Raw genomic sequence first — 23,325 nt, forward strand, 5'->3', positions numbered from 1 at the left:
TTCTCATCCTTACAATTTTCCTAGTCTGTTTCCTCCATTGATTCAGATGTCAAAACCAGCAAACATTAACACAATTTCTATTATCTTCAACACTTTCTGTTCTTTCTGATATACACATTTTCAAAAAAAAACATAATGGCTTCAACCTTGTTCTCTGCACCAACATTCCAGGGACTGAGGCCACTCAACAAGCCCACTGATTGCCGTCTCTTCGCTGCCGCCAAGACCTCGGTTCGAATCTCCAACAAAACACAAATCCGGCCCATCATCAAGGCAGAACTGAATCCCTCTTTGGTAATCAGCCTGAGCACCGGCCTATCTCTCTTCCTTGGAAGATTCGTCTTCTTCAACTTCCAGCGAGAAAATGTAGCCAAACAGGTGCCTGAACAGAACGGTATCACCCATTTTGAAGCCGGCGATGTCAGGGCAAAGGAATACGTCAGTCTCCTTAAATCCAATGATCCAATTGGATTCAACATTGTTGATGTTCTTGCTTGGGGATCCATTGGTCACATTGTTGCTTACTACATTCTTGCCACCTCCAGCAATGGCTATGATCCAAGTTTTTTCGGCTAGATCCAAAACTGTAATCTTGTATAGTTGTTGAATTTGAAAAGGGGGGGAAGAATCAGCTTTAATTACTTGTGTACCACAAATTGTTTGTTTATCCAAAAAGATAATTCACATTAATATTTCATGTGGGTACATCACCACCACCTATATAAGGAGGAGGGGGAGAAAACTTCAACAAGTTAAGCCAGATAAAGAACAAAACTAGCAAAATAAACTGAGTAAGAAAACAAAGTGAATACTTTCGAACTCGATTCTCCAGCTTCAAGACTTCGTCTGAACCAACTATATCGTTGCAGTACATTTCCAATCTTTCGGCTTTCTTGCTTAAATCAGAAGCCTTTCTTTTGACATCTTCGAGTTTATTCACTACCTTGGCTGTAGAATTTCGTCCTTCCAAGAGAGCTATCTGTTCAACCGCTATCTTCTGGATTTGTCTCCGCATTGCTATTTGTTTTATTTCAGCTTCAATTCTCTTCTTGAACAGATCATCAATCTTCTCTTCCAATTCCCTTTTAACATTTAACATTGACAAGAACTCTTCCTCGGGCTGTTCCAATTCCCCGTTTTTTACAGCATTCTCAAGTTCAATTACCTTGGCCTCCTTCTGATTAAGCATGAAGATTGAATCTTCAAGCTTTTTCTTTAACATGTCTACCTCATGCTGTAAACTAGTAGAGGATGAGGATGAGGAAGAGGAAGAACATTCTTCTTCAATCTCCACAGATCTAAAGGTGCAGTCTAATGGTGAATGATTAACTTCAGATAGTAAGACATGTTCACTTGCAATAATCTCGCTGAATTCATGAACTTCTGCAATTGAATTTTCGCTAAAAACGAATCAGATCAAACCAATATTATATCTTTTTTACAGGAAAGAAAGAATTAAACAAATTATGTTCATACCCTTCTCAAGTAACTCCTGCACGAACTGCAGTGAGAATATGGAATCAACAAGGGGATCATCATCATCATCACCACCACTTAAAGTACTCTCACCAATTCCTTTGGCCTTACCAGAGAAATCAGAAACAAGTTGATAATCAAATTCTCCCATTGGTTTCTCTCTAACTTCTTCTTCTACTTCACCGCTGCTTTCATCATCATTGTAATGTGTTCGTCCTTGATTTCGCATCACATTTCCCTGCATTTTAAGACGAGTTTAGAGAGTTTCTCCTCGTCGAATTTGTTCCCGATGAAGAACGATCTAACATAATCCAATCTAATTAAAGGGTACTGACTGTACATAAAATTGAGATTTGGAACGAGATCGAGAAAAAAGTAAACAAGACGACGATTAAAATGAAGGGTTATGGAGAAAAAAGCAGATGGGAAATAGAGACGAAAGAATTGAAATGAACGTTACCTCATCCTCCATGAACGAAAGCGGTGAAATTGAAATTGGAATTGGAAAAGTCGAAAATGGAGAAGAAGATAATGAATGAATGCTTGCTTGCTTCGTGGGTTGGTTCGGACGTGGGGAAGCGGTTCATCCGCCGCGTGGAACGCGATGCTCGACCGGCCGGTCGGTGTTTCAAAAAAACATAAACTTAATAAGGACAGTCTTTATTAATATTAAATCTTATGTATAATAAAAAATTGTAGGGAATTGTGAGGTTCTTTATTATTGCAAATTTGGATTTCCCAGCTCATGTTATTAATTGTTTCAATTAATTATCGAAATTTAAGTTAAATAAATGTTTTGACTACGAATTTATTATGTTTTTTTTAAAAAAGAATAATATTTAAATAAAACAAAACAAAATTGAAATATTAATCAGATGAGTAATGTGTTATCAAAATATAAATAAAATAAAATTAATAATAATATTTATTCAAAGTTTAAATTTTTAATAAATTATGAGTAAATTTAATGTTTAATTTTTTAATATATTACGAATAATATATTAAAATAAAAAAAAGAATGTTCTCATCTAATTTATAATTTAGTGTTTAATTTAAAATATAAAATATTATTAACTTAATTTGATAAAGAGTTGTACTTATTTTTGTTAGGTTTTGAGTTCGAAACATACATATACATTATTAATTTTATTTTAAACCGTTTTAAGTTTATGAGGAAGTCAATCCAAATTTTCATATATATTATATCGAAATTAACCACAATTCAATTCTAACAATTCAGACTTTAAAAATTAAGTAATATTATATATTATATATTATATATTATATATTATATATATATATATATATAATTATATATAGATAACACATATTTAAATTAATAATGAAATTATTATCAACATAAAAACTTATTAATAGACTATAAAAAATATTAATTATTATTAACAAGTTTTATTTTAAAAATATTAATTAAATTTTAATGTGATATTTAATAAAAAAATATTAATAATATAATATATTTGTGTTTTAAAAATTATGATAGGAATTTATGAATTATGTTATCCTACCTCATTCATGTTCATCGCAATTAAACCGATTTTTTCAAATCAAACTGATCTAACCACATCAATGATTTGGATGTGCATTTTAGTAAATAAACTCATCAAACCCGAGCAAATTTCATTTCAGAGATATTAGGGTTTTGACTTACAAATTCAAGTGATATTATGAGTTTTGAAAAAATATTATTGATAAATAAATATTAATCAAAGATGATTTAAATAATAAAAAAAAAGGATGTTAAGAATCCACACTTTAAGCTCTTTGATTGATTAAAAGACCATTCCCAAACTGTACACAAAAGGTTCTAAAGCACACACACTATGAACCCTAATTCAAAAAACACAGAAAAAAGCATACAGAAATCAAATCAAATCAAATCTCACAAATTCCCTAGTAAAATCATTGTCTACAATCAAGATAACAAACCTAATTCAATTGATTCCTTAAAAGAGGGCGAATGTTTGTAGAACTTTCAGGAGAACCAATCAAACCATTCCAAGCAGCATCATGTTCATCCAAATACAATCCCTCCGGATTTCTCAAAACTCCATGAATCGCCGACGCAACAATCCCAACAAATACACCAATCAACAAAGTCTTCACCTTACCAGTAAACAATACACTGATAGCAGTTACCAGAATCAAGCAGCCAATCAAGATCAGATCGCTAACGTGACGACCCCAAACCACCATCGGATCTTCTCGAAAGAAATACAGGACCATCCATAAGGTAAAGATCATGGCATAGACGATAAGTGCAATTGGAGAACCGATTAAAGAAGAGGCGGTGCAGATTGTTATGAGGATTCCGTAGTTGATGCTGAAGTATGATGAGTTTTGTCGTAATCGGGCGGCGGCGGAGGAGAGAGAATCGGGGAAGTTGAATATTCCTGATGCGATGAATTCTGGCCATGGACGGCGGGAGGATAGGAAGTTGGATAGGTTTTGGAAAGACCTGGAAATGACGTCGGATCCGGAGATGGGAATGGTTGTGTAGACGGAGGGAGTTGTAGCGACGGTGCCGGCGCCGGCGCCGGAGGAGGAGGAGGAGGGTTTTGTGGATTGCATAATTGGGATTTGACCTACCTATGGTGGTGGACGAATAGAAGAAGAAGAAGACAGATCATCTGCGCTAAGCATCCAATTAGCAACTTATTTTGACCTGTATTGCCGGTTTTACCCTTCGGGTGGATGGATCCATTCAAACGGGTCTAGTTTTGGGTTGATTTTCAAATCACTAGATGGAAAATTGGGTCGGATCTTGGAGATCCAACTTTATATAGAATTTTCATTATATTTTAAGTTTTTTTTTAAAAAGAAATTAATTTCAATTAATTCATAGAGAGTTATTATTGAATTGTAAAGTTTTATAAATCAGAATGTAATGGATTATAAATTGAATTGTAATGTTTTTTAAAATTGAAGTATAATGTTGTTTCAATTGAAATGTAATGTATTTATAAACTGAATTTTAATAATTTTTAAAACTGAACTATAATGTATTTTAAATTGAAATGTAAAGTTTTATTATAGTTTATAAAATGAAATATAATGTCTTATAAATCGAACTGAAATGTTATATATAAACTGAATTGTAATATTTTTTTAAAACTGAACTATAATATTATAAATTGAAGTTTAGTATTTATAACATTTTACAAATATCTAAATATATTAAATATACAAATGTTCATATAACTATTATGTTCATTGAATGTCGTTGTCTTGTTATTCCCAGACGCGAAAGATACTTGACCTCTGTCTCCCCTTCTACTCATTTTCTCCAGCAAGATCTTTTCTGTTTTTGTTTTCTCATTCGTAGCCACCCTCGTCCTAACAGTTGTTTGGTTTCGTTTGGTTGGATGCAAATAATTAGTTATTTTTCCGCTTAAAAACAAAACAATAGATTGAAGAATCATTTTAACTTACATTGATCTCATTCACTGCCTTCTTCACTTGTGCATCTGGCTCTATATCAATCAATTATTGGAGTTTCAACAATCTCATATACATAAGCATACATAACATCACCACAAAAAAAATATTTATAGATTTTGTCTGTCTTCTCCAAGGAATAAATTTTGTTTTTACCTTCTGAAGTTCTTATTGTTTGCAAAAGCTTAAAAAAGTTGAAATAGTTAAGAAAGAGCCTTTAAAAGGGTCTTTTTAGTGAGAGTAGTAAATCTAAAGATGATACTGATGGAAGCTCCCAAGGCAAAGAAACAGAAGATCCCGTTATAAACTATAGATCTATTTAAATTACCTCAGAAAACTGTTTAAAAAGCCCTAATTAATCAATAGTAATAATATTTTTCTTAAACTGAGCCGAAAATATATCATTATCTGGTTAAACATAGGTTAAACCCTGAAACAAAAAGACCTGCAACGTCAAGGTTATCATAGGTTAAACCCTGGAACTAAGCCGAAAAAGTCATATATTTTTTAATAATATTTTTATAAATTCATACTAATGAACAACATTAATAAAAAAAAATCCAAAAAATAACAAAATAATTTATTAAAATAAAACACAAAATATAAAAAATAAAAAATAATAATCCATTACATGTTAAAAAATTGAAAAAAACATTTAGATTACTCAACTAAACACTTAAAAATAAAAAATATATTTCTCACAATAATTAAAAATACAATATAAATAATTATTGATTTATAATTAATTTTATAATAATTTTCTTTAATAGGTGTGAATTTGAAAAAATATTTAGGTTTAATTTGTAAAGTTGATATGGTTAAAAAAATTGTATTAAAAAGAATATTTTTATAATGTTCTTTTAAGTTTGAAAATGAGTTTTGATTTCGTTATTCCAGCACCTCCATACAAAGATCGTTTAGAATCATCAAGCAATTTATTGAATCTCTGCGCATCTTCGACTAGTTCATGGTTGTTTGAGACATCATTAACATTGAAAATATATCGTGTATAAAATCTTGCATATAATGTTCTTCATTGACCTCTTCATTGACTGTATTATTAAACTCCGTTTTAATATCATTGAATTATGATACGCCATCATCCGATTGACCATCATCATCATCATCATCATAATCCAAGTCATCGGCATCATCATCATTATTATAAACCGCGTTAGTAGTAAGTCTATTTTTCTCCATGAAAATACCAGAATTCATAATTAATATATATTCTATAAATTATGAGGTGAGTCTTCACATCGACTATTTTCTTAAAAGTCGTGTTCAAGCATTTCATGCAAAGACATTTCACTTTTAATTTGTCATCTTGTACTACTCACTACAAACTCGAGGAATTTGTCAACCCCCTTCCTCGTATTTTGGATGATCTCGACGTAAGCTCATCCAAGTTTTATTAGGTACTTTCATAATTCTAATCAGATGACAAACAATCCGCATTAATATTTACTTAGCATGATCTAAATATAAATTAGACTTACATATTTCTCTGTTCTTCATATATATAGCCAAAAATGTGGGTCGATTATCCATATGTATACTCTAATTAATCCAGAATAGTACCCTAATTAATCAAGTCAAACAATATCACTAATACCCTAAGGCCATGGTTGATAAACATTACTAACCTGTAGATATAGTATAATAATACTAACAGTAAATTAGATTTTAACTGTTTGGTTAAAATATTTTATATAAACATTATTAAATGTTATATAATTTATACATCAAACTAGGTATAAGTTTGTACCTTGTCAAACCAGTTACAAAGAAGTATAAAAACAAGATTTTCATATTTACCCTTAAACTTCATTTCCTTGAATTCTCGATGTAACTTCAGACATTTTTTATGAGGTGGAAGTTCCTCCTTTTATTTCTTGTATTTCTGAAACTAGTTTAGATTGATGAGAGGTTTTTATGTTGTCCCCTTTTTGCTATATGATTCTTGTTTTGTCTCCTGTATAGAACTGTCAACCAATTCACCTCCTTGAATTCTCAATGCAGCTTTCAGATCTTTTTTCTGAGGTGAAAATTCTTCCTTTAATTTCTTGAATTTCTGATACTTGTTTTGAATGACGAGATATCATATTGTTGTCCCCTTTCCTACTATATGATTCTTGTTTTGTCTGTTGACTCGAATTGTCTTCCCTACTACTTAACCGCTTTCCTGAGATATAAGTAGTATTTTCAGAACTCATTATGCGGTTCTCTTCCATCTCACTAATATGTTGATGGTTAGTTCTTGATTCATTTAGTCCAGTAATTTGACTATCTTCCCAACTATATTGTTTTCTTTGCTCTTTAGCATGTATGCCCAGGTTTAGCTTATGTTCTTTATCAAGAGATTTCTTGTGAGAATTAGAAGTCTTTCTGTAGCAACTTTTCTTTGTCTTAGTCTATTCGATCGAAACATCATTAAATTTCATTTTCCAATCAGACTCATTGACATAAGAGGACTCTACAACTTTCCCATTTTTGAAAAACTTGCCCCTTTGTCTCTCTTTAAGATTTTTCTGCATTGTCTCTGCATTATAAATAACTGGTTCATGTGATTTTATACTCATCTTGGTTTAGTGGTTTCTCACAAAATGTGATCACAAATTTTTGTTAACATCATTTTATTTAGTGTTATTCACAAATTACAAGCAATAATAAAAAAACACATAAATAGAGAGAAATAATAAAACAAATTAAGTAAATATTAATTTAACAATTAAATTAAATTTATATAAATATAAAGGGCAAAAATGTCTTTTACATTTTATACAGTATTTTTATACTACCAACCAAACACAAAATTATAAAATATATACAATTTATAACCCTCTTATACTTTCAATCAAATACAAAATAACATATATAACTTATATCTCTTAATACCTCTCTACAATTTATAACCCTTACAATTAATACTTATATAACTAATACCATTTAAGAAACGTTACTTAATTATACTCAACAAGTCAAACAGATTCATCAAATTAAATCAAACCCTAGAATCATCATAAATGAAGCAATCAGATTCAAAATCAAAATCTCATACTCAACAAGTGAAACAAATTCATCAAATTAAATCAAACCCTAAAATCATCATAAATGAAACAATCATATTCAAAATTAAAATCAAACCCTAATTAATCAATCAGATTGAAAATCTAACCTAAATGCTAACAAAATCTAACATAAGTCTAACCTAAATATAACTTAAATCTAACCATAATATAAACTAATTAACTAACCTTAAAGTAGGGCATTGAAGAGGATAAAACAGGGGTGTTGAATAAGAGGAAGCGACGGCGGTAGGAAGCAGCGGCGACAGTAGGAAGCAGCGATGCGAGGAGCTCGAAGGGGCGACGACAAGAGGAGATCGGCATCGGTTGGTGGGTGTCATCGGTCGACATCGCCGATCAACATCGTTGGTCGCCTGCAGATAGCTAAGGAGAAGAGAGGGAGGTGCACACAAGAGTAATCGGGAAAGAGAGGGTTTCAATCTAAATTATAAAGGTTTTCCCTGAGAGGTTTGATACATCTCTCGATAATGACCTTAATTTGTTACCAAGAGATATACAAAAATTTCTCGATATTACTAAGGGAACAACCGAGAGATATGTTGACATCTCTCGGTAATTACCTTACCGAGAGATATACACAAATCTCTCGGTATGACTAAAGGAAAATACTGAGAGATATGTGGACATCTCTCGGTACTTAACTATAAAATGCCTAAAGGATTGATATAAACTTTTGGTAAAGATGACTATTACCGAGAGATATGGAATAATCTCTTGGTATTCCTAAATTTTTTTAAGTTAATTTAACATATTTCATATCCTTAAAACATTAAACACATTCATCTAGTTTTAAAATTATAAACAATCCCTACACATTCATCTAGTTTTAAAATTATACACAATCCCTACACATCTTATAATCAAACACTACACACATCCTATTTATCATCAAACACAAACATATATATACACACTTGTTTATATAATAAAACACAATTCATATACTTAGAAAATAACACACACTTAATGTGCTTAGAAATTTAGACAAGCTAAGAAAGTAAAAAAAATACCTAGATAAACAAACAAAATTAAGTGAAGAAGAAGGCCAATACCGAGAGTTGTTTTAAATATCTTTCGGTATTGAAGGGGAATGCCGAGAGATATACTCAATTCTCTCGGTATTTCCCCTCATTCCTAAGTGTTTTGGAGCACATTTCATATCCTTAAAATATTAAACACATTCATCTAGTTTTAAAATTATACACAATCTCCCTACACATCTTATAATCAAACACTACACACATCCTATTTATCATCAAACACAAACATACATATACACCACTTCTTTATATAATTAAACACAATCATATATACTTATAAAATTAAACACAATTCATATACTTAGAAAATAACACACACTTGATGTGCTTAGGAGTTTAGACAAGCTAAGAAAGTGAAAAACCACTTAGAAGAGAAGGCCAATACCGAAAGATTTATATACATCTCTCGGTATTTATGTGGAATGTCGAGAGATGTGGATAAATCCCACGATAATGACCTAAACTACGGAATTTTGAGGAAGAGACAATATGAAAGATTTATATACATCTTTCGGTACTAACCTCTTCCAACACTTAGAATTATTTTCGTTTTTTTGGGATGAGGTCAATACCGAAAGATGCATATGAATCTTTCGGTATTGACCTCTTCCAACACTTAGAATTATTTTTGTATTTTTGGGATGAGGTTAATACCGAAAGATTTATATACATTTTTCGATAAAAAAATCTTATTAACGACATGTTTAGAAAGTTGTCGGGAAAAATTCTTATTAACGAAATGTTTCTTCCTGTCGGGACTTTAAACCGAAAGATTTATATATATGTCGGTAAAGATCACATTTTCACTAGTGAATATAGTTGCCAAATTTTAACTAAAAAATGTATTAAAAATGGACTTATTAATATTTTGTCTTCTCATTTATGCGCGTTGAACAGATTCTAAACTGGCTAAAAGATTAGAGTGCGTTTTCGAGATTAGGACGATGAAGGTATGTTAGAACATTGGTAAGTGCTACAAGATCTTGTGCTATTTTCTAAGTGAAATTCCCTAATATATGAAAGAGTAAAAAAAGGGTTTCGTTGTTTAAAAATTCTTCAAATCTTAATGCACCTATTTAATTTATTCGAAGCATTCTAAATGTAAAATCTTTCACTTTTGAATGATTCATTGCTCTCTAAACTGACAAGTTTAGCTTTGATAATGCTCTCAGAAATCATTTTTGGTTTTGGATCTTTCAAATTATTTCCGCAAGAGGTCTAGACTCATTCTTTTTTCTGATTTTTTATTAAAAAAAACAATTAAAAAAAAGAGAGGTAGAGTCAATATATTTTTATTTATATATATTACAACTAAATACAGCCTAAATTTATTTATTTACTTTATACATATTTAAATTAATTCTTTATAAATTTAATTATTTATATTTTAATACATACATTTCAATTATTGTTTTGTTTTGTAAAAGATATTGACAATGAATGAGCTTGAAAATAGGGTTTGGAGAGACAAAATGGGTCTGAAGCGTGTAAAAGGATATGAACAAGGGTGTAAAGAAGGAATGTAGAGACAATCATAAGAACAATCTAGATAGATTAAAATATAATTTATATAAATATATATATATATATTAAAATATAAATAATTAAATTTAGGATTTATTTATTAATGTGCCAACAAAATGGATCGAGTCCTAATCGTTGTTGGGCAGCTGAATGTAGGGATGTGGGCTACAGCCCACTACTTTGTAACATTTTAGCCCTTAGGGATCATTTGAAAAATATCTAGGTAATCTGTTTTTGAGCATAATAAAAATATACCCTTTTAAGTATTCCTTGTTTTTTTAACATAAACTCTAACTATTAGCCTCGGATGTAACTCAAATTTTTATATTTTTTTAAAATTAAGAAATATTATTCTAATTGAATTCAAACTATTTTCAATTTCACTCGATTTTGTTCAAAGTTATATATATTTTTTATTTTGTGAAGTCAAAATGTTGAACTTATATATTTTTGTCTTAATTTAAAAGTTAAAATTTTGAAACGATATTTATTTTTTTTAATTTAGAAGTTAATATTTCGAATAAATATTGTGTATTTATGAAGTTAATCTGCCGAACCAATATCGATTTTCAATTGAGTAAGTTAAAATGTATTTTTTCTGGATGAGAATCGAAATATAGACAAAAACTATTAACACTTGAGTTATCGACTCAACAAATATCTTAATAATATAATAATATATATTCAAAACGTTTTTATTATATTCTTTTTTAAACATAATAATACAATATTATAATTCTTTCACACATATAAAAAATGAATAAATCAATTAATTAAATTGTGGAAGGCTTCATGAAGTGCATCTATAGAATAACTTCTGTCTTGAAATATGTTGTGTATGATATCTAGAGAAGTTACATATCTAAAATCTTTTACCAACATATACATAATTCAATTCTAATTGAAATTAAAATTTCATTTATCCAAATCTATCTTGATAAATTATTTTTTTAATTAGGAAGATATTTATCATCTCAAAACAAAAATCACTAACAGACTCCACCTTTCATCCTCATGAAAAGACTTGTAGACCATAAACAATAGAAGACTTTTACTTCTATATAATAACAATTAATTTCCCTACCAATAACAATAATAATAATTTTCAAAATTAAATTAAAATTATTATATGAAGAAGAAAAACCTAAAACTTGACTTTTTCAAATAAAACCAATTTATATTTATTTAAGGTAAAAAGTGAAAAAGAAATTCCATGACATTTTGTTCTCCATTGCATTGGGGAGGGAAAAAATAGTCATCACACAAGTGGAAAGGAAGAAAAAAAAGAAAAAGAAAAAGAAAAAAAGGGTTTTGATTATTTTAATGTTGCCATGGCCAGCCTGCAACTGCAAGTCAAAAAAGCTATGTTTAATTTGATTAATAATGGAAGATGACAAATAAATAATAATAATAATAATAATAAAAAAGAAGAAAATAAAAAATGTAGGGTCCACAGAACAGAAGCTATTTTTAAAATTTGGGCTGTCGAACTTTCACCATGCAATCAAACTCCCACCACACACATTCCATCCCACCCTCCGCATTATTATTATTATTATTATTTGTCCCCACTTTGCAGTTTTCATAAGAATAATTGTTTAATTAATATAATATATTAGTAAAATGTAAATATTATAAATGGGTATTTTTTTTATGAAGGTGAAAAAAGATTTTCACAATCCAATATTATTAAAGGTACTTTTGTTTCTCTTCTTTGACCACATTCACAAACATATGATATAAAAACCAGACACAAGACACAGTACGATATTATCTCTCCTTAACGGCTATATTTCATGCAATGATTTGCTGTTATTTTCAACGGCAGTACGAAACTAAGTCTTTCCATTTAATTCCCACAGCTAGCAATTGATCATTATCCATACATATTGCATTCAAAAATCATCTACATTTCTTAAATTACATAAAATAACGTGCATTTAATAGAGTTTTAAGATCATCAATAAAAATCTTAAAAATGATTCATAATAAGTTGTAATTACCTTACTCAAAAGCAGCAGCAGCAGCTAGCTGGCTGGTGTCAACCTGCAAATGAAGCTCATAGAAACCGAAATGAAATGAAAATAATATGTTTGTTTAGTCTGTCGATATCAAAAGAGGACTTCACTTCATCATCATCAGTCCAACTTATTATTATTGTTCAAAAGTTTTGCTACTACTTATATAATAATATTAGTTCTCGCGACGATATCTGAAAAAGCCTTAAAAAAAAACAACACTTCATATGATCATGTCCCACGTTCATCTCTATATCTTGTCATCAGATTTGGAAAACCCTAGTACTTGTTTTCAATGCACAATATCCTTCCTTCTCCTCGATCGACGATCCTATGAAAACCCGCGAGAATAGTATAACATTCCTCCAGGATGACTTGCAGAAGGTAGAGTAGTAGCAGCCACTAAATTAGGATTGATCTGAGCAGTCTGCATATTCGAATTCGATGATCCCTCTGAGTTGCGGTTCAACCTCGTCATAGGCATTTGGAAGCTACCATTAGTAGGTGTTGACGGCAATATTCCACCATAAGGAAGACCTGAATTCTGGGTTTGATGATGATGATACCTATAAAACGGGAGGATCTTCTCCCTTGAACTCATATTAGTATTGTTTGCAGGTACCATTGGCCTCACCCAGTTCTGTCTCGTTCCACTCCCACCCATTAATACGTCGGAATCCGAGTCAGTTTTAGTAGTTTCAGGCGTGTCGTCAATGACAATTATCTCCTTCATGGGATCATGATGATAAGCAGAAGCAGCAGCAGCAGAAGGAGTCGGTCTCCTGAATGGTGGGTCGTTTACAAAATTATATGAACCGACCAAATGAGATATTGAGTTATCAAACCCACTATTATTATAAGATCGGACATGATCAAAAGGTTGATGATTCTCGACCCGATTGTATTCAGAACTTAAATTAAAGACGGGTGCTGCTTGTTGATATGCCATGTGATTATTGGTGTTGACAGCCAGCTGTTGTTGAATCGGATTAATCGAATCTGACGTCCATTGTGGACGATATTGTTGTTGCTGCTGCATTGAACTATTATCATCTTTGTTCACTACCATCAGATTCTTTCCCATTAGCCTGAGAACTGGATTCGGGGATGATGGACTTACAGAAGAAGTACTGCATTCACCATTGATGGGGAACTTTATTATTAGGTCAGGATCAAGTTTGAGGTTTTTCAAAGATTCATGATCAGGGCCATGGATACCATGATCTAGCCTATTTCTGTTTGGATCTTCACTCGTCATCTGTTTCCATATAACGTCCTGATCTTTCCTAGCAGCGCAGCAGCATAATTGATCGGCTAATTTCTCTGAATGAATAATATTATTTGTCGCATCAGGAGGATTAACCTTTGAAAAGTTTTCTCTGCTAGAGATGGTTGATGCTAGAGAAGTTGGAGAATCCGATGAATCTCTGACGTTATCAACATGATCATGATTATCAAGGTACTGATTTTCACAAGATTCGGGTAGACTGCTGTTAGTTAGCGACGAATTATTCCCGTGAAGTTCATCCGTCCCACCCATATGATCCATCGGGCTTGGACTGGGTAGAAACGACCCAGGAGGTCCGGGAATAGGTATAGGATCGACACCATGGAAGTAATTACTACTTTCGTTTCCTGTAATTACCCGATCATGATCATGATCAACCTCTTCCAGATCCAATATCAAAGGATTACCCATTTCATGATTTGCATTATACAGATCATGATCATGATCATCGCTCATATTATCTTCCAACAGGCACAAAGGATTGACCAATGAGTTGCTCAAACTAGTTTGAGGATTCCCTTCTTTGTGAAAATTACCCGACAAAGATCCAATGGTTTGGGGAGAAGGAATGTGAATTCCTTCTAGTTCTTCTCCACTGTTGGATGCAACTCTCCTCCTCTTCTTTACAAGAATTTTTCTTTTTGCGCTATTGTTGTCTTCAGAACGCAAAGAGGAGAACTTCTTGGATTTTTCCGAAGAAGAACGATGAAGATCAAGAGCTAATTCATTCGGCTGACCATCACCAGCATTGTCGATTTCATGAGTATCGCCTCCTTTGAGGCCACCGTGAAAGGAACTGATTCGGTTTAATGGTTGTTTCACTTTATCACAAGTCTTCTCCATTCTTTCACTGCTTTCAGGAGATGAAAATGGAGTAATACTCTCAAACGAGTTCCGAATCCTTTTATTGGAAAAACTATTTTCCATGACTGGACCATCTGAGGAATGACATTCGAGACCTAGCTTCTGAGGAGAGTCTTCTTTTCTGGCAGTCCTGTTAAAGAAATTGGTGCGTTTAGCACATGCCCATTTCTTTATTGGTGTGAAATCGCGGTCTTTCTTATGTTGCTGTGCTTTAAATGACTTCTCCGTTTTTTCAGAAACATTGCAACTTTTCCTGGATGTGAAATTCATTTCGGGATCTCTAGGAATCTGTTACAAAACAATTTGATTAATGATCATAAGTTTTCAACTGTTGTTTAGATTTTTTTTTCTCCTAATATATATCTCATCTAGGCCAATTGAAAATAGAAGAAGAGATAAAACGAGTTGTTGACGAAGTGATCTATTGAGGATTGCAAAAAAAGAAAGAAGAATCATACCTCTAGATTATTTGAAGACTTGGGAAAGCTGGCCTTTTTGCTCTGAGGATCAGCAAGTTTCAAAGGTTTTTGGAGCTTCTGCATATGATGATGACGATGATGAAGCCTTTTCTTACTACCTGGCAAAATCTTGTTGGTAGTAGAACCCTCAACCGGTTTATCATCAGATTTCGATAGAATCCTCAGTTTCGTGCCATTGGCATCAATGTAAACTTCACCATCATCACTGTTATTATCTTTCTGAACAACAGCCTTAGAAACCGAAAGCTTCTCCTCCTTATGATGAGACTTGTCGATGGCTTCCTCTCGAATGGGCATGGGCCTCGTGGCCCAGCTAGTTCCGTTTCTCCTATCCAACTCTTCCAAAGTACAATGTCTGGCAGTGACATAGATATCAACCATCAATCTCATCTTCCTAGGCTTTATTTTGTTCTTGGAAGTCGTCGGTGGTGGTGGTGGCCTAGGATCTGACGTTGCCAGCTTGTCGTTTGATGATTCAGTGGAAAGACATTGATCGATATGAGCATTCAAGGTTGTGTTTGAAGACGAAGAGAAAATCTTACAAACCGGGCAAATTTTGGAAACCATTGCATGATCAGCAAAATTCATAGTATCTACCAATTCCTTTGAGTTCGGATCAAGACGATTAACAACCCTACACTTCTTAACTGGAGGAGGAGGAGGAGGTTGAAGGGTATTCTCGGGTTTGTTGATAATTACAGATGAACTGCATGGAATAGGAAATATAGGAGTCTCTTCTTGTTGATGACTATCATTATTTACTATTACTACTTCATCTTCTTCATCAAAGCGGCTATTATAATGATTTTTCATGGAATCAAAAGATTGGAAAGGTGGCAACAGATGTTTGACATCATTCTTCAAGCAAATCTGCAAACTTTTCTCTGAAAATGGCCAACTATTCTTGATATCCTTGCTCCGAGATTTGAAAACGTAATCCCTGAAGTAATAAAAGATTTAAATAGCAATGAAAAATGAAATCATAAACAGAGACCGAGAGATTAAGGTTTACAGAGAACATTAAATCTTGATGGAGAGAGAAAGTAATTACCTTATAGAGAATTTGTTAATTGTTGGGCCCTTGGTCAATACATGTTCATCTGGGATGGAAACAACTTTGTTATTATCAAAGGAGGTGGAAGAAGAAGAAGGAACAAGCGTCTCATCACTGCTTTTAAGACCGGAAATTTCTAATTGAGGAATGAGTGGTGAAGAATTTTGAATGGATAACATCTGCAGATTGTTTTCTCCCTTCTTGTGCTGTTTCTCCAACAGTCACAAGAACTTCTTCTTCTCCACAGCTATCCCTTCTAAACTTATGCTTCAGCATAACATGAATATCTGGCCAAAATTCAACTAAATAGCTTTAATCAAGCAAAACCCACATCAAACTGTTTGCCCGCCTGCACAAACAAACAAGAAATGTTAACACATGATCAGATCGGGAAACATGGAACCCAGAATGGAGAAAAAAATGGGGGAAATTAGTTTAAAGAAGATCCTACTACGTTATTTTATGTAGTCAAGAAAGATGATTTTGAACCATCTAGATGAGTTGAATCACTAAAACAAACTCAGATTCATCAATTGTAAAAGAGATGAACGAAATCAGAAACAAACATATTGGGTGTATCTAGAAAGTGTTATTTTATGTGATAGAGAATCGATATAATCGAAATCGGGAAAACATAAATGGGTAGATGGGAGATAAGTTAGCACTGTTCATCCAAGATTCAAACGATGAAATCAAACCGATTAAATGAAGATCGAAGACAAGTAACAAGTTAAGATTTTACAAAAAAGACTGAGATTTTTCGTCTACAATAAATATCTAAAAACAAATAGTAGAACTTGTGAAGAACAAGAAAACACCCAAAAGAAACAAACATCACTTCATCTTCATAGTGAACAGTATTAAGAGACCCTAAACGTCAACAAACAAAAAAAAAAAGTACAAACATAATCGGATTTGTTTAGTTTCAAAGGAAATGAAGATGAAAAAGGGTTTGAAAGATGGATCCATGAGCAAAAGGAAATTGATAAACTTGATGTTTCCATCTTCATATCAATAATAGAAATAGGGGACCTAAATTAGAAGCAAAAAGAGAGATGAAAATGAACAAAATAGTATAGATCATTTGAAATGAAAACAGATGGAAATCAGATCTGCTAAGAAAACACAAAGAGAGGAAGAATTAGTGTGAAAAAAGTAGAAGTGGGTGATGATTAAAGAACTTGAAGCTTAAAGAAAAAAACCCAGATGAAGATCGAAGAGAAGAGATTAAAAGTTCAAACCTTCATATCATTAAGCTGTTGTTTGATTGTTTGTTTGTGTTGTGTTTTCACTGAGGCAGATGAAGAACTTTTGCTTTGATAGAGAAGAAGGAAGAGAAGAGAAGAGAAAATGAGGAAGAAAATGGGGGCACCTGTCAAACCAAAATAAAGAGAAAGAGAAAGATATTAGACTAGAGGAAAACAGCACCACCCACTCATACATCCAAAGAGATCACCCCCCAAAAAAAAAAGTAAAAAAAAAAAAAAAAAGAGGTATCATATTCTTCTCTCCACCATGAAATAGCAGGTTTGAAGAGAGAAAAGGACCACTTGATAGTGGGGCCTAGTAGCTTCTAAATTAATTGCAGATCTTAATGAATTTTTTTATTTTTATTTATTTTATAATAGTAACAAAATCGAGCTTAAACTTATTTTATAATTAAATAATATATTTATAAGTCGGTCATGGTATTCTCATACAGTATAATAGTATCTGTATGAACAGAAATCAAAATACTATTATTATAATGTTATTATTATTTATGAACAAAAATCAAAATACTAGTCTATTATTCTATCGTTTTATTAGTCTATTATTCTATCGTTTTACGTGGTCTATTTGGTTGGTAAGAAATTGTCAAGTAATCGTCGAGTAATCGTCCGATACGTATCATTAATAATACTCTTATTATGACCTTTTTTTAGATTCGTTCAGGAAAGTCATTATAGTCTATCATGGAGTTCATCGTTCTTCTCCAGAATTTATGAATTTGATAATATCGTTTTTCTTTTTCTTTTTTCATTCTTTGTCATTTTTGGTTGTTATGCTTAAACGGTTTTTTTATTTTTAATATATATATTCTTTTAAAATAAAATAAAAAATATTTATATGTATTCTATTTTAGAATTATTGTTTTTGTTTCTTTGTAAAAAAAAATTCAATTGATTAAATTAGTTGTATTTTAAATCATTTTAGTAAAACAAGTGGATAACTTGATCTCAAAATGAAATTGGGTGGACAGATGATACCGATCTTAAACATTGGGGGTACTTAAATGATTTATTTTTAAATATATTTTGTATATTTTAAAATATTTCAGATAGTTAGTTAAATCACTTAAAATTTGTTATTATAAGATTGGGTTGAAGATTTGTAAATTTGAGTATATTTTGTTAAAATCCTTTAATTTTTTTATTTTATTCATAATTTTTTTTTATTCATAAAATCAGTGTCATATAGGTTATTTAGTTCGCCTAACATAACTCCAACACAATTAACTGAGACACCAATATCTCATTGCCTAAATATTTAATATGATGACCCGTAACACATATTTAATACTATTGCTTGTTAATTTCAATTTTTAAGTCAAAATTTATATTAACAAGTTTTCTAGAATTAAGACTTCTTATTCCATATAAACGAGTATTCAATAAAATGATGAAGAGATGGTCAAATAATTAACAGAACCATTTTCTTTTTTAAATCTCAAACAAAAATAATGATAAGTTTTTTGAATACCAATTACCAACCAATCAAACGGATGCCTTTTATATTGCTTAACTTTTATTTATACCTCTAGTTTTATTCTTACACCAATAATACATTATAGTAAACTTATTTTAAAAAATAATAGACATTTCAAAATTTCCTCATACACAAATTCATATTATAATTTTATTAAAATGATGATGTATCAAATAGTTTATATGGGGTCAAGTTATAATTTCTTAATACACAATAAGTCTATTTTTACTTTTTTTTTTTTTTAGAAAAGCTAGTCCTATTTTTAATACCCAACATTTATAATCAATTGTTTTTTTAGTTTAGATTGTAATTTATAAAACTGACACAAAATTACAATAAATTAAAGTAATAAAACAAAAAATGGGAGAAGTTTAGGCGATGCTATATTCGGGGTAACTTCTCTAGTATTTTTAGGGTTTGAGTTGTGGTGTTTCAATTGTTTTACTACGATATCTATAACAACAACGTTGATGATCCCGGATTCAATGCGATAAGCGATCTCGATGTTTGAGAGTGAGAAATAAAGCGTTTAGGAACAACCAAACAAACAAGGTCTTAGAAAGGCGTGTCCTATGGTATGGGTACCTAATTGCCTACAGTAGAAACTATTTTGGTTATCTTTTGTTTTGTGCTTATCTTCTCCTCCTTATTCAATGCAAAGTTTTTTTTGTCATCCTTATAATTGTACTCCTGTTCAAATTACATTTTTCTCCCTCAATTTACTCCCATATTTCTACTTTGTGCCATGGCCTTGTTTGACAAGGCAAGATAAGAATTAAATATATATTTTTTATTTTACTAATTAGTGGAAAGTGATGAAATTTCATGTACTCATAAGTCAAAAAATACTGACGCTTTATTTGGATAAAAATTTAAATACACCACAAATGTGAATGATACATTTGATTAGCAGCCAAGAACTGTAACAATTTTTAACTTTAACTTTAATAAAATAAAATCAATTTAAATACTCAAACTTATTTTATCTTATTTTAAAAAAATGGGTTTGTAATAAAGATGAAAAACCAGTAAAAAAAAAGCAGACAAAGACATCTCATCAACAGTAACTTTGTGACAAAAGTAGCATTAGACAAAATGATCTACACTCCAAGGAAATCTTTAAATAATAATAATTAATATATGATTATATATATTTATATATATATATATATTTATTTTGCTATTATATTGAGTTAGTTGATTCTCTATACATATCTCGGTATTACATTTTATTAAAATTATATTATTTTTTTTTCTCATTAATGTCTGATATAATAAACTATTATTCATGCTCTCTTTTTTTCATGAATATATATTTTTTTAAAATCTACAATAAAATATAAAGGATAATCATTAGACCAAACAAAAGATTATTTTAAAAACATCCGAATTAATATTAATACAACTTAGAAATATAATGACAAAAACAATAAAAAAATATGAGGTTCATTTTGTCACTAAATATTCATGAAACATAATAAGATTAACATTTTTAAAAACAACAATGAAAACGTAAACAGAAAATTATCACAAACGAACAAACATAACATAAAATTTAGCATTAACAAGCTCGGAGATCCTCAAAAAAATCAATGAGTTCACCGACCGTCTTCACCAGTTTTTCCGAAGAGATCCCCCTATCATCATAATTATAACGTTATGGAATAAACGCATTAATCGACCGCGATCACTGAAAGTCCTACGGTTATTTTCGAGCCAAATAGTTCACAAAAAATAATCGGGATAAAGACTCGTCAACTCAATCCAACCGAGCTCGCACTTTTATCCAAACATCTCAATAACCGATAATTGACTCAAACATCACTCACTCAATGTCAATCACGTTTCAAAATAGGCTACAAATCGCATCCACTCATTTGCAATACAAAAACAAGTGAGATGTCGTTTCCACCTCTTTGCAACACATTCTGCCACATTTTTTTTATTAATCTATCATCCGTCAAGTTCTCTCACTGCATGACACTTTATTTGAAAAACGAGATTTTTTTTAAGGGAATTTGTCATATTTTTTCACGAAGTATTAATTTGTTTTAAATTATAGTATGCGATTTTTTTTTATAAACTCACCCGGGAATAATTACAAGAAATGGTAATTTAAAAGTGATAATAAAAGTAAGTACTCCTTGCCTAACCTTAATCAGAAAGATTTACATCATTTGTAGTAGTACATTAATTACTATTTCACTTTCATTTGTCTGATAATATATAAGAACCTTTTATTTTCGCATCATTATTATCATTGATTCATAATTAAGTTATAAATTAACCCAGATATTAACATCATGCTTAATTGTATTTTTGACTTTAATCATTCTTAACACTATGTTTAATTATTCTATAAAATTATTGTTTATTCATTAATATTTATATTGTTTATGTATGGTACATATTTAAAATATCTTATTTTTGTAGGACAAGTATTTAAATAAAATTATATTTGAAACCGTTTGTTAAGTGTTAACTTGGAAATAGTCACTATTAAATATTCATTAAAAACATAACTTTTAGATGAATTGATTGTCAATATTGCTACAATAAATTTCATTTTAAAAATATAATTCAAGTAAGAAAGAGTTTTATTAGGTCAAAATTCACTCTCTTTTGTTTTAAGTAGGATCTGATCATAACTAATTTCTGGGAAATTATCATGAATTTTTCACCAGTCAAAGGGGAAATTTGATGAAATGGCCCCCATAACAGGGGAAATTCCAAAAAGGGTCCCCGCCTACTAAAGTTGGCAAAAAGGGCCCTTTTGCCCCGCGAAATGTCGGAAATACCCCTTCGGCGCCATTTCTTACGCTCAAAGACGCGAATTACCAATCACGCGATTCATCTAAATCGCGTGAGTTCATCACCGCGATTTAGATGAAACGCGTGATTCGTAATTCGCGTTTTTAAATGTACGCGATTTACCATGCACGCGATTTAATCTAAATCGCGGTGATGAACTCACGCGATTCAGATTAAATCGCGTCCATGGTAAATCGCGTCTTTAGTCGTATATATAATTTTTCGGCCCTAATTTAAAACAAAACCTCCCCGATTCTCCCTCCCACTCCGACTTCCAAAACCACGTCTTCTCAACTGCCGACTTCCTTCAACATCGATCAAGATCATCGTTCCTCAACATCGTTCCTCGTCCAACATCTTCGACTTTCCACCGTCTATTCGACATCATCGTCTTTCCACCGTCTTTTTGACATATTCCGGTGAGTTTAGGGCTTAAGAGTTAGGGTTAGGTTTTGATGTGTATTATTCCGTTTATATTGATTTATATTGATGTATTTAGGGTTTAGGGTTTGGTTCTGGTTTCGTTTATGTGTGTAAATGCTTTTAGGGTATATGACGAGTATTGTATCAGTGTTCTTATTCTGCATGCATGCATTTCACGCTTATTCATTCATTTCTCGTTTAAGAAATGACATTTCCGTTTTTGTTATGTGCTTGTGAAGAAATGGTATTTAGGGTTAGGGTTTAACTTTTGCTGCTTTACTGCACCTTAATAGAATGCCAATGAGACAGGTTTCGTGTTTGTTATGTGCTTGTGAAGAAATGGTATTTAGGGTTAGGGTTTAACTTTTGCTGCTTTACTGCACCTTATTAGAATGCCAATGAGACAGGTTTCGATGTTATATTAAGAAATTTAGTCAACACGTGCTCCTAATTTGCCGTGCTGAATCAAAAGCCATAAATGATCCACACTGTATGTTCACTTTCTTGGACCATATTGCACTTGCTATAGGAAGCAAATATATCTTTCACTTTTACCTTGATTGAATGCATTTCTAAAAGTTGATCAAGTGTTAATATGTTTAATTGGAGGCTGCATCTAGATGAGTGTTCTTATATTGAATACATTGATTGTAAAATCCTTTTTGATGAGTGGATGACTCGGGAATATATATGTGCATCTATACACTAGATGCTATGATTGAACTGGACCAAACTATTTTCTGTCATGATTTATTCTGTTCCATTTTTGTTGTTGGTCTTACTATTTAATTAAATACTTATTTTGTTTTGCTAATTATCATGGTGATCCCATCTTCTTCCTTGTTTTGTAGATGGAGTCCACTACAATACCCGAGTTTGCTGGGAGGGTATCCTGGAAAACCAATATGGGAAATATTGCTGCCAAGTTTGCCAAGATGAATCTAACTGAAAGGGTAGAGGAAACCCAATTCAGATTCTTATTCAAAGGGCACCCGTTACTGCGTTTCTCAGGAATGATTATACACCACATGCTCCTCAGGAAGTCCAGCTCAAAT

The 23,325-nt window shown here is 31.5% G+C and overlaps 4 protein-coding genes across 4 annotated transcripts; 1 reads left to right on the top strand and 3 right to left on the bottom strand.

Annotated features, from left to right (window-relative positions):
- The first annotated feature begins 82 nt into the window (after positions 1-82).
- Positions 83-715, top strand: LOC124919006 (photosystem I reaction center subunit V, chloroplastic-like). The gene has a single exon (XM_047459100.1). The coding sequence runs from the start codon at positions 136-138 to the stop codon at positions 574-576; it is 441 nt and encodes a 146-aa protein (XP_047315056.1). The 5' UTR covers positions 83-135; the 3' UTR covers positions 577-715.
- Positions 618-2,081, bottom strand: LOC124919004 (WPP domain-interacting protein 1-like). Its single transcript, XM_047459099.1, has 3 exons — positions 1,937-2,081; positions 1,477-1,714; positions 618-1,383 (listed from the first exon to the last, which is right to left on the bottom strand). Exons 1-3 carry the CDS (start codon positions 1,946-1,948, stop codon positions 695-697), a joined length of 939 nt encoding a protein of 312 aa, XP_047315055.1. The 5' UTR covers positions 1,949-2,081; the 3' UTR covers positions 618-694.
- A 1,152-nt stretch (positions 2,082-3,233) lies between these two features.
- On the bottom strand, positions 3,234-4,104 carry LOC124921597 (PRA1 family protein G2). Its single transcript, XM_047462272.1, has one exon. It carries the CDS (start codon positions 4,063-4,065, stop codon positions 3,424-3,426), a length of 642 nt encoding a protein of 213 aa, XP_047318228.1. The 5' UTR covers positions 4,066-4,104; the 3' UTR covers positions 3,234-3,423.
- Positions 4,105-12,695: 8,591 nt separating this feature from the next.
- Positions 12,696-17,715, bottom strand: LOC124918934. The gene is made up of 4 exons (XM_047459009.1): positions 17,530-17,715; positions 16,286-16,637; positions 15,214-16,174; positions 12,696-15,043 (listed from the first exon to the last, which is right to left on the bottom strand). Exons 2-4 carry the CDS (start codon positions 16,465-16,467, stop codon positions 12,935-12,937), a joined length of 3,252 nt encoding a protein of 1,083 aa, XP_047314965.1. The 5' UTR covers positions 16,468-16,637; positions 17,530-17,715; the 3' UTR covers positions 12,696-12,934.
- Between the last annotated feature and the right edge of the window lie 5,610 nt (positions 17,716-23,325).

This window comes from Impatiens glandulifera, chromosome 1, assembly GCF_907164915.1.
Source record: "Impatiens glandulifera chromosome 1, dImpGla2.1, whole genome shotgun sequence".
Classification (NCBI taxonomy): Eukaryota; Viridiplantae; Streptophyta; class Magnoliopsida; order Ericales; family Balsaminaceae; genus Impatiens; species Impatiens glandulifera.